Source organism: Orycteropus afer, unplaced genomic scaffold (genome assembly GCF_000298275.1).
Source record: "Orycteropus afer afer isolate SDZICR_OR568_19922 unplaced genomic scaffold, OryAfe1.0 scaffold00222, whole genome shotgun sequence".
In the NCBI taxonomy this organism is placed as follows: Eukaryota; Metazoa; Chordata; class Mammalia; order Tubulidentata; family Orycteropodidae; genus Orycteropus; species Orycteropus afer.
In genome coordinates, this window is record NW_006921809.1 from 3109916 (window position 1) to 3122843 (window position 12928).

At 37.5% G+C, this 12928-nt stretch overlaps 1 protein-coding gene across 1 annotated transcript in view; it reads left to right on the forward strand.

Annotated features, from left to right (window-relative positions):
* Positions 1-12928, forward strand: part of SLC26A7 (solute carrier family 26 member 7) — a 192062-nt gene that overhangs the window by 105530 nt on the left and 73604 nt on the right. Inside the window, exons 5-8 of the mRNA XM_007948748.2 lie at positions 1190-1342; positions 5514-5596; positions 7673-7820; positions 9974-10087. Coding sequence (XP_007946939.1) covers positions 1190-1342; positions 5514-5596; positions 7673-7820; positions 9974-10087 — 498 coding nt within the window. The remainder of the gene's footprint in view (positions 1-1189; positions 1343-5513; positions 5597-7672; positions 7821-9973; positions 10088-12928) is intronic.

Consider the following 12928-nt stretch of genomic DNA (forward strand, 5'->3'; position numbering starts at 1 on the left):
TAGTTTTCTTTAAATCATATATACCTCCCATCACTCTGTGCTTTAAGTTTTACTGATATCCTCTTCAGGCAGAATGTTTTCTCCCAGGTCTTTTTCCCTCACTCTCCTCCATGCATAGCCTCAGTAATTTTCATTTATCTTTTCTGGAAGGCTCCTCTGACCACCTCTAAGACACGTATACTTCAGGTTCCCCTCCCATATCCATAACACCATATTACACTAATTTATTGCTTTACTTAGCAATTCCTCCACTAGGTTGTAAGCTACATCCATGAATGCTTGGGCTATTTCTGTGTTGTTCACCATTATAGATCTAGCTAGCACTGGGCATAGAGCTTGGCATAAAGTATGTGACAATAAACTAATACATAATTACTGAATGACTGAGAACATATAATGTTTTACATTAAGTCAAATATATGATGTCATTCAAATAATGCCTCTTAACTCCTTTGGGTCCAGTTTATATGTGCATTTGTTTAGGTGGTTTAGTGGTAGAATCTTCACCTTCTGTGTGGAAGACCCAGTTTCAGTTCTGACCAATGAACCTCATGTACAACCACCATCCAGCTGTCAATGGAAGTTTTCATGTTTCCATGATGCTGACCAGGTTGCAATGGAGCTTCCTGACCGAGATGAACTTGGAAGAAAGACCTGGCAATCTACTTCCAAAAATCAGCCAATGAAAGACCTATGGATCACAGTGGTCCAATCTACAACTGGCTGTGGGTATGGCACAGAATCTGGTGGCACTTCCTCCCTTTGTGCATGGAGTCGCCATGAGTCAGAAGCCAACTGGATGAGAGCTAACAGCAACAACTTGTGGAGGAGTGGTGGGAATGTCTATAGTTTCTTCCCTGCTCTTCATGATAATTCTACATGTAACTAGTGACTAAACTAATGACTTTTAACACCTCTGCTCATTGAAGAGTCTGAGAAGGAGCCAGAGGACTCAGTCTCTCCAGTATTGTCTGTAGGTGGGAAGTTGCAAACCCTGAGTTTGATGGGAAAATCAAGGGCAAAGTAATTAGAATATATAGATATGCTTCTTGTCAGCACTGACCTCCTCTCCTGCAGCCATTAAGATATTTTTATAAACCACCACTGGAGTTTATTTGGTTCCAGACTTTGATGTTGGTATATTGTGGATGACCCTGAACTGTGTTTGTACTTTCCCTCATCCCTGTAGATTTATGCATATGTCTTTGAAAACATCAAGTCTGTCCAACTGGAAGCACTGCTCTTATCCTTGCTGAGCATCGTGGTGCTTGTTCTTGTTAAGGAGCTGAATGAACAGTTTAAAAGGAAAATTAAAGTTGTTCTTCCTGTCGACTTAGTTTTGGTAAGTATGAAATCAACATTTAGAAATTCTGCAATGCAACGTTTGCCAGTTGTCGGGGTAATCTGCAAATGCTAACTATATTGTCTATGGCAACCCACAGCTACTCCTGTCTCTCATTAAAGTAGGGCTAATTTGCGTGGCTATACATTAATGTAAGAACAGGAAACTTTTGAGTCAATAATTAAAAAAAGGAGATACACATGTTTTCAATTTATACAGCATTTCTCATATGCTTAAAATTTCTTACATAAATAAGAGAACATATAGTTTAAGATTTTAAATAAGGAAATATTTCTATGGGTGAGATTCAGATGATCTCTGCCATGGCCTTCCAGAAAACAATAAAAGGTTCTGGTACATCCGATTGGTGTGGAACATCCCTAATATGCCTAGAAATATTATCAATTGACAAGTGTCCATTAATGTTAGCAGATGTGTCGACACTTTTGTTACTGATCCAATCTTATTTATACTGAAAGGATACTCACAGTTCTCATTGGCCAGGGCTGGTTCTCCAAAATACTTTTTGTTGATGAACCTGGCAAAGCAATAAATTATATGTGTGTGTGTGTGTATATGTGTGTATGTATGTATATAAATGTGTAGTATATATGTATACGTAAATGTATATATAATATATCCATACACATATATGTGTGTGTGTATTTATAGTTATACATGTATTTGGTTTAAACAATACTCTTAACTAAACCAAGCAATAAAATATATATATATATATATATATATATATATGATGTGTAATATGTATATATGTTTTATACACACACACATATACATATATGTTGTTGTTATTACGTGCCATTGAGTCAGATCCAACTCATAGTGACCCCTCATTGGGTTTCTGAGGTGGTATCACTACAGAAGTAGATTGCCCAATCTTCCTTCCGAGGCTGGTGGGGTTTAACCCTTCTGGTTAGTAGTCAAATGCCTTAGGCACTATGCTTCCAGAGCTCCTATACATATACATACACTTGGTTTAAAAGAAACTTTTAATTAAACCAAACATTAAGTTGAAAATGAAATGGTAACACAATCACAGTCTACTAACTTGCTTATCATTAATTGGCTTTAGCTTTAGAGTTCTTTTGGGATAGACATGTATATGTCAAACCAAAAACACCAAACCCACTTCAGTCTGACTCATAGTGATGCTAAAGGTCAAAGTAGAACAACCCATATGGTTTCCAAGGCTGTAAATCTTTGCAGAATCAGACTGCCTCATCTTTCTCTCATAGAGTGACTGGTGGGTTCAAACTGCCTAAGTTTTGGTTAGCATTTGAATGCTTTAACCACTGTACAGCCAGAACTCTTTGTATATGTGAAGTGGTGTTTAAATAAATTCCTATATTGTAATATCCCTTCAGACAGTTGAAATGGTATATTGTTGTTGTTGTTATGTGCTGTCGAGTCGGACGCGACTCATAGCGACCCCTCCTTGGGTTTCCGAGGCAGTATCATTATGGAAGTAGATTGCCCAACCTTTATATAAATTTATGCTAGCACATTGGAAAATATCTCTGAAGGATATGACTGATTTCTATAACACTAAGAAATGGATGTCTTCTCTCCCTAAGTAGACTATATGATTCTATATTCTTGATTATTTGTTACAATACATATAACATGTCTATGTTGTATGTGTGTGTGTATTTCAAATAACCTATTAGATTACAAGTCCCATGATTATTGGTTTTAAAGCAACAACTGTAAAACTTACCATCTTATTCCAATGACCTATAGATATTAAGAAATACTTATTATATCTTGGGAAGCTTTATTACATAATTTCATGATACCATAAAAATAACCTTAAGGAAAACGTCCCCTGAGCTAGGAGCTAGTAATGTAATAATTGCCTATTCCATGCAATAATAGTAAAAATTATCTTTATAATAAAATAGAAGATAATCTATACAGTCTACCATTGTAGACCCACATACTTAAATTGTTAAATAGCACAGGTTCAGTTTTCCTTCCTTGGCTAATATGCCTTAGTGATGATCTTGAAGGGCAGCTTCAAATAGACAATTCTATTCTTTGAAGTTCTGCCAGAACTTGGCAATGTATGGAGAACCAAACTCTGGTCCCATCCCTTGTTCTCCCACCCCAGGTCTATTCATCCACAAGGGGGTTCATGTTTATAGATGTGGATAACCCTGCCCCATGTCCAAATTTTAAACAAATGTCTACCCCAAGACCACCATCACCAGTGTCCCTTTACCTCCCTTTGGGCCACCCTGGGAGATAGACCTTGAGAAGTGACCCATTAGCAGGCTTGGGGCCACTTGGACAGAGAATTGTAGATCTCTGAGTATACATAGGATGGTCCACAAAGAGGGGTACAGGTTTAGTTTGGACAAGTTGCCTTGTTCCCCCAAAGCTCCCACCTTATGGGAAGGCCTACAGTTGAAGAGGGCCAGATTGGGACCCTCTAAAGGATTAGGCCCACTCAGGGCAAGATCCCCCCTTACCTAGGTATAAGGGTGATACCACCTTTATATACATGTATAATATTGAAATAATATTGAAAAAGGACTGATGGCTAGACTGATAAAGGAAGCTTAATTATGTCAATGGAATGCAGTGAGAAGGTAAGAAACAGATTAATTTAGTGACTTGGGTTACTTAATTTTCATATTAGCTATGCACATTGAACATCATACACTCTTGCATTTTTAATACATTTTCAGTATCTTGTGGCTATGGTATATATTTTTTATAGTTTACAATATTTTCTAACCTGGTCTAAATGTTTCATTATAATTTATTTATTGGTTTAGGAATTTAAATTTATGAATATGTTAATACTTCTGAATTTAACCAAATGGCTTGCATCTTTAGCTATTACTCTCTTCTTCAGAAGGTGCTGCTGGTTGTTGTTGTTATGTGCCCTTGGGTCAGACCCAACTCATAGTGACCCCTCCTTGGGTTTCCCAGGCAGTATCACTACAGAAGTAGATTGTCCAACCTTCCGTCTGAGGAGTGGCTGGTGGGTTTGAACTGCCAGCCTTCTGGTTAGCAGTCAAGTGCCTTAGGTACTATGCTGCCAGAGCTCCTTGTTGCTGCTGGTATACCATAATATTTATAAAGTTTAGCAGGATAGCTTGTATAATTGTGTTTCCTTTTCTTCTTTTTAATCCTCAAGGCTGTTCTTCTCTTTGAGCCCATTTGATATTTTAGAAATCTTTGTAAATTTGATTAAATATAAGCATTGAGAATAAAAATATACATATAAAACAAAAACTCTGCTAAGTGATACTCTTGGATATTAACAGATATTCCTTATTTTGCTAGTGTGATTTTGCTGCACTTTTTCTGGCCATGTATATGATACATTTATATGTGAAATGGTTAATTGGTGTGTCTTGTTTAACAAGAAAGGTGCAGTATATAAAGAGTTCCAAACTGATAGCGTAACTTTGTGAAATCTTCAGGACCTATTAAAATTATGAGAAGAATGAAAGGAGAATCTAAAAATAGATTCAAAGCATCAAGGTGCCATGGTTTGAAAAACAAAAAACTGAACTGGGCTCTGGCATCCATTTTAAAGGTGGTTGTGGTACATACAGAGAACACTTGACTGTAATTCCCATATCTCAAGAGCAGAAGTCTTGAGACCTCATGGTAGTATTGGTAAAAGCCTCAAGCACAACAGGGTATCATCTTGTGGGTTTATTTCAAGAAATAATAAAAGCTCAAGATTCAAAACATTCAAGGAGATTGTAGATCATTGTTGGCCACTAACATAGTTTAGGAATATTTCTGCAATGTCTCAGTCTCTTGGAGTGGCTCTCAAGAACTCATGCCATCTTACAAAATGTTCCTTCATATCATGAGAACCACATTTTAAATTGGATTATGATGTCTACCTGTACATGCACACATGTACACACACCTATATTCTGTGTTTTGCTTCCTTCAAAATTAGACATAATTGAGTTGACACAGGGCAGTATATTAAAAAATTCATATTATGAAATTTAAAATCTAAAAAAGATTTTAAAAACTTTGTTTCAAATCTTTGCAACTGCTGCACTACTCTTGACAATCATGGGGCACATAACAATGTTTACTTTTAAACATGTTTTGAAGGTGTTTGTGAGGCCAGTAATATAACTTTCTTTTTCTTTTTTCAAATGGAACCACATAGATTGTTGCTGCATCATTTGCTTGTTATTGCACCAATATGGAACACACGTATGGATTAGCAGTAGTTGGTCATATTCCAAAAGGGTAATGTAATCTCTCTCTTCTTTGTTTGTTTATTTTTGATGGAGAAAGAGACTTGGGGGGGTATAGTTTCATTTTTTTCAAAAGACCTATATGGGACAGATTTCTAATACTTTCTATTAGAAATGAAACACTGCAAGTATAAAGTAAGAATAGATTCCTAGACTGCTCACCTATTCCTAAGGAGCTAATAACTGTTCTGTACAGCATTGTTTCAGGTAAAAGATTTGGAAATTATTTACAAAGATTTTATTTGAAAAAAATGGAAGGCATTGTATTTGCAAATTAGACTCATGCAAGGGATTTAGTCTGACCTATTCCTTCCATGTTTTCTTATGACTCTTTTTACTTCATGTAAAATGTACTAAAGGTAAGGTTATGCCATCTGAACTGGAAATGCATAGACCTGGGTTGTATATAATGCTGAGAGAGAGAGGACAGAAGTAGAAAAGAATACATGTAGGCACTAGGAGGAAATTTCACGAGAGGCAGACGTGTTTACCTTAATGGGGTAAAAGTGGTTCCAAATCAAACTTGAAAGAAAATGGAGGCAATTTAGGAAAGGAACCGTGTCTTACTGCCTTGTAATGGGATGCATAGGCACTAGTATTTATAAAAGTGGGACAAATGTACAGATGCTGGGTCCTCTAAATTCTTATTCTTCAGTCCCAGATTTTGGATTCTAAGTACATTAAAATGGAAGAGCAATAAAAAAATTCTTAGAGATTAAAAAGATATTTATAATATATATATATATATTTAAAATCCCCTGTTTTATCCCATGTAGATACAGGCTAATGGTGATTATCTGAATCAGGTTGAATTTTCAAAAGGGTTCTTTGCTTTTCAACCTTTGAAATGTTTCTAGATCAGTTTATTGGTGTTAATAACTAGGCAAGCTCAATTTTCATGAAACAATTTTTATGTTTTGAGATGGGCAGTTTTATACTGCATATATCTTAGGGCTTGAAATGATGTAAGTCAATTAGTCTTTGGTATATATATATATATATATATATATATATATATGCCTTTCCTCCATTCTCACTAGTTCTCCTTTATTTTGAGGGACCTTTCAAGACCCAGCCAACTAAGGAATTATGAAGAAGCTGAGATCTGCCACTTACTTTGTGACCTTAGATGAGGCTTCTAATCTTTCTCAGAATTTTTCTCCTCTGCACAGTGGCTATGATGATGCTCAGTCTGGGAGGGTTGTTGGGAAAATTTAATGGAATAGCTAACATGAAAGAGCCAAGTTCTCTACTTGTAGGGAGTATACTTGGTACGGAATCAAAATTAATTCTCTTCCCTTTTTTTCTACTTTTTCCCTGAGGAATTTATTTCTTTGGTAAATCTCCAAAAGCAGTGTCAGGGATAAATAAATGATGAAACTTTGCCTCAAGTGGTTTTCAGAAGACAATAAGACAGTTTGTGGGTGTTATTTGAGAGAAAGTTTTTAAACAGTTCTTTGAAAATGTGAGATGGCTAACTGCCTTTCCATATTTTGCTATAAAGGATAGAGAAGCCTTTATAAATATTTTTCTTAACAAACATAATGCATCGTTAATTGTACTGTGAAAGAGTGGCATTAAAAACATTTATGATTATGAACTCTATGGCAAATTGAGGGATAAACTCACAAGTTGTAGCTCACAGTGTTTGCATACAGCACTGTAGTGCTTAAGGGGGGAAATACAATCTCAAAGAGCAGCCAGACAAATATTTGGAAAGGTTCAAATGAAAGAAATACTCTGGATTTGCTTTTGTTCTGCTACAGAATGAGGACATTCTTGTTGAGTCAGGATTTCTGTGGTGTAACCTGAATTCCCAGGGCATAAATGCCATTTTGGATGCTTTGAGCTGTCTCTGTGGTATTCCTTGTGATTTTGCTTTTCTGCTAAATAAAGTTAAAAAAGAGGGGGGGGGGAGCTTCTAAGGGGATGGTTGCTTAATTTTTCCCACGGGTATTTCACTTATTCTATGTAAACTTCAGAGTCATTACCACAGTTGAATTCATTGCAAGTTCCTGCAGAAATTGAATGAAGGTTGATGACTTCAATATGGTCTTTCTTTCCACAGAATTCCTCCACCTAGAGCTCCCTCCATGAACATCCTCTCTGCTGTAATCACTGAAGCTTTTGGAGTGGCACTTGTAGGCTATGTGGCCTCACTGGCTCTTGCTCAAGGATCTGCCAAGAAATTCAAATACTCAGTTGATGACAACCAGGTGGAGTGTGCCCCCAAACCTCCTCCATTCCTATTATGTCATTGTTCTGTATATTCTAAGACTTTGGAAGTGTTGGCTTTATGAAAAATATAACGTCCTAAGTGTTTAAAAAGAATGAACAGAAAACTAAAGAAACAAAACAAAAATCCCTAAATTATTTCTAAAAAGCAGAAAATCTGCCCTTCAGGATAGGTGAGATAAATAAATAAATGTTACTGTGTTTTTTGATAGACATACTTGATGTTCTTTTTGATTTGTCTTTAAAATAGAACACTATTTTAAAGAAATATTTGAAATAGCATGCAAAGTTTAAACATTATGGATTTCAAAATACAAATAAGTAAACATAACCCTAATATTACTTTTCTTAGTAAAAAATGTAAAAGAAGCAAGGATGTATTCTTCAAATACCCAATGATGCCAATTATATTAGTTGTACTTCTGAGTATATCTCTGCCAGTGTCTTGTTTCAAGTCTGGTGGCTTTACAGAGCCACACAGCTCAGCAGATACGGCTGGAATGTAGTGGTCACAAATGCTAAACTTTCTCAGTACAGTCTCACTCTGACACTACCAGGTGCTGTAGAGTCAATTCTGACTCATAGTGACCCCATGTGTAGCAGAGTAGAACCGTGCTCCATAAGGGTCAGTTGCTGATTTTCTGAAAGTAGAATGCCAGGCCTTTCTTCTGCTGTGCCTCTGGGTGGACTCAAACTTCCAACCTTCTGTTAGTAGCTAAGTGCGTAAACTGTTCGTACCACCCAGGCACTTCCACTCTGATACTAAATGGTACTTCAGTCTCCTCATCTATAAAAAGTGGATGTATTTGTTCAGCAGATGTTTATTGAACCCAGCTAGGTACTAGAACTATGCACTATTCTATATACAAGGGATATATCGGTGAACCACAGAGATCAAGTCTTTGCTCTCCTTCTTTTGTGCCCTGTCCCAGCCACACTTACCTCCCTGATTTCTTTGAACCCATCAGTTACGCTTCTGACTCAAGACATTTGCATTTACTGTTCCCATTCCCAGGAACTCTGCCTCCAGTTATTGGAATATTCCTTTCTCAGTGATGCTTTCCTGGGTAATAGAAAATCATAAACACCGAATTTCCTGTCACCTTTTCTCTTTTGTCTTTCTTGTGTATTCTGTCTCCTGTCTGCATTCCATCACCAGGATGCCAGGTGTATGTGGGCAGGGATATTTATCTGCGTTGTTTACTGGCAACAGAGGAAGCGGGGAAAATCATTTGGCAGCTTTTGCAATAATCCAGGTGAAATATGATGACTTGGAACAGGATGTAGAGTTGGGAGATGGGGAGCAGACATTCTAGATTGGATGTGGATGGGGTGTGGGAAAAGGAGAAGCCAAGAATAATTGTAAAGCTTTTGTGACCTGAGCAATTGAAATTGAGATGGAGAAGAGGGTGGGAAGAGCAGGTTGGAGGTGATAGAGAGCAGTAGCCCTGTTTAGTACCTTTGAGATGCTTCTTACACATCCAAATGGAAATGCTGACTAGTTGGTTGGCCACATGAGTCTGAGCGTCAATAGTGATCTGGGCTGGAGGTACAAAGTTGGGAGTTGTCAATGTGTAGTTTGCATTTGAGTAGCTAAGGTGTAGCTAGAGAAGTGGTTAATATTTGAGGCTGCTTAGCTGAGAAGGGAAATTGAGAAGTGTTCTCCAGAAAGGTAGGAGGAAACCAGGATACTGTCCCATTCTAGAAGCCAAATGAAGAAGTCTTTAAGGAGGAGGGAGTGAGCAACTGGTTCAAATGCTGTTTTTAGATCAAATGAGTTACCACTGACCACTTGATTTAGCATTGCAGCAGTCTTTGAAGGAGTGGTGGGAGAAAAAGTCTGATTATAATGACTCAAAAAATAAAGAGGCAAAATTGGCAACAGAGAGTATAAATAAACACCATATACTTCCCTATAGGGTTGTTAGGAGTAAAGTTCTTAGAACACTTTCTGGCTCATTATAAACACTCGGTAATTGTTAGCTATTTTTATTATTCTCAAATTACAACTGGTGGGGAGAACAGGAGTTGAATACAAACAAGGCTAATTCTTTGACAAGTTTTGCCTGTGATCTCTGAAAAAGTCTATTGTGATTAAGAAATGATAGAATCTCCTGTGTTATCAATCTTGCAGGAATTTTTGGCACATGGCCTCAGCAATGTGATTCCTTCCTTTTTCTTCTGCATACCAAGTGCTGCAGCCATGGGTAGGACTGCTGGCCTCTACAGCACGGGAGCAAAGACACAGGTAACTTAATGCTTCAGCAGAGACCAAAGAATGCCTGAAGTGCATAGAGACAAAACATGATTAGTGGTTACCAGGGGACAAGGGGAGAGGGAAATGGGGATTGATTACTTACCAGATAGTTTCTGATTTAAAACCAAACCAAACCAAACTCACTGCCATTGTCATCGAGTCAGATCTGACTGCTCCTTGGGTTTCCCAGGCAGTATCGCTAGGAAAGTAGATTGCCCAATCTTCCTTTGGAGGAGGGGCTGGTGGGTTTGAACCGCCAGCTTTCTGGTCAGCAGTCAAATGCCTTAGGCACTGTGCTACCAGAGCATTTCAAAATGGTTAGTGGCTATGCTTGCACACCTGGCTAATGTACTTAATGTCACTGAATTGTGACACTTAAACATGGTTAAAATGGTGAATGCTCTCTTATGTATATTTCACTAAAATAAAATTTAAAAAAATAAAATAATAATTGCCTGGTCTTCTTTTCTGTTCTTAGAGAGTGTGGTGCTTCCTTTTAAAGTCCTGAAAATATTTGCACTTCTTCAAATGTTTCCAAGTAGTTTCAAGGAAATTTCTCTCTCCTCACTCTTCTGAATGACTCTTCCAGAAACTGAGTGATTCAAATTGCAAACTAAAAAAATCCCGTAGAAATGGCAACTTTATCGTCAGTGACCTTTGAAACCAAAGCTCCCTCTAGTGGTGTCCCTGATATTGATTTTTGCTGATCCAAACCCAAACCAAACCCATTGCTATTGGGTGAGTGACCCTACAGGACAGAATAGAACTGCTCCATAGAGTTTCCAAGGCTGTAACCTTTACCTAAACAGAGTGGCACATCTTTTTCCTGTGGACCAGATGATGGGGTCAAACTGCCAACCCTTTGGTTAGCAGCTAAGCATTTAACCACTGCCTTGCTAGGGCTCCTGGATGTAAACAATTTGAACAATTGCCATTTTTGCTCATTTTCTTTAAATAAAATGAAATCACCTATACACAAAGTCAATCCTTGATACAGATATTCCTTTCTATGTTGTTGTTGTTAAGTGTCATCGAGTCATCAGACTTATAACCACCTGTGTACAACAGAATGAAACACTGCCAGGTCCCGTGCCATCCTCACGATCCCCACTATACCCAAGCCCATCGTTGTAGCCACTGTGTCAATCCATCTTGTTGAGGGCCTTCCCTTTTTTTGCTGACCCTCCACTTTACCAAGGATGATCTCCTTCTCCAGAGAATGGTCCCTTCTGACAACACGACCAAAGTAAGTGAGATGAAGTCTGGCCATTCTCACTTTCAAGGAGCATTCTGGCTGCACTTCTTCCAGGACAGAGTCCTTTCTATGGAGATGCTGTATTCGAATATAGCATCTATAAACGCAAAACTCACTGCCATTGAGTCAGATCCTACTCATAGCAACCCTTCCTTGGGTTTCCAAGGTGGTATCACTATGGAAGTAGATTGCCCAACCTTCCTTCCAAGGAATGGCTGGTGGGTTTGAACTGCCAGACTTCTGGTTAGCAGTCAAATGCCTTAGGCACTACGCCACCAGAGCTCCTATAGCATCTATGGAGATGCACAAATGGTTAAATGTAGAATTAGATATCAGTGCACATTTTAGGTTAAAGAAACAATCATATTTTCTTAGAAATTAAAACCAATTCATCATGTAGAGAGCCTGATATATACCAGGTATTATGCTGGGTACTGATAAGATAATGATGATGATGAAGAAGATGATGATGACGGAAGAGGAGTTGGAGGAGATCGTGGTACTAGTGGTGATGTTAATAGTGGCATTATATTCCAGGCATTGTGTGTAATACTTTTTATAGGAATGAATTTATTTAATCCCTAAGATTGCCCTGTTATATTATTATCCTCAGTTCCAGATGAGAAAGTTGAAGAAAAGAGAATTAAAGTAACATATCCAGGTCACAGACCTCTAGTGAGTGCCAGAGAAAATTATGTACTTTTAACTTCTGTTTTGTACAAGAAATAAGAAATTAACATTGATAAGTATAATTATCATTAAAACAATTTATGTTTATTTAATGGGAATTTATAAAACAGTTCATGGGTTAAGTCAAACATTTATTAGGAATCCGCCTTATATTGATTTCTGTCTTTGGTTCTGGGAGAATAAAGAATAGGATGTGGTCCTTGCCCTGAGGAGCAAGTGACAAGAGAACAATGATTAAAAAGATAATCGAATGTAGCATAAAATTAGCTAATAAAATTATGACCCATGTACTATAGAGAGGAAGGGAAGTAGTAACAGCTTTTGAGTATATTATAATTGGAAAAAATAATTTCCACAAGTAATCAGCTGAGAAGTGAAAACCTCACTCAACTCTGGATTTCACGACACCAAGGAAGTTAACTGGTTTTTTTGCAGTTAGTGTGATTTCAAATATAGGTTTAACATTTTACAAATGATATCTCAAATGTTTTTGACTTAAATTTATACATTCAATACACAGTACATTTAATACCATCTCTCTGAAAGCATGTCTAGCTGTACAATTCTAGGATTCTGTAGTAGTTTGTACATGGGACCTGATAAGAGTGAGTGTGTTACATTTCCTTTCTTCATGTTCAGGTTAGATAAGCAAGTGAGCAGTTAAGGACATGAGTCCAGAGCATGGCTTGTATCCTGGCTCCACCTTTGGTGTTGACTTGGATTAAAAATTTAACTTCTTTAGCCTAAGTGGACTTGGCTGTTAAAGTAGAATTGTTATATTTAGCACAATATTTGATCATTAAGTACCCCCAAAAAAACCAAAGCCATTACCAATGAGTCAATTCTGACTCTTAGTGGCCCCCGTTGGGTTTCCAAGGCAGTAAATC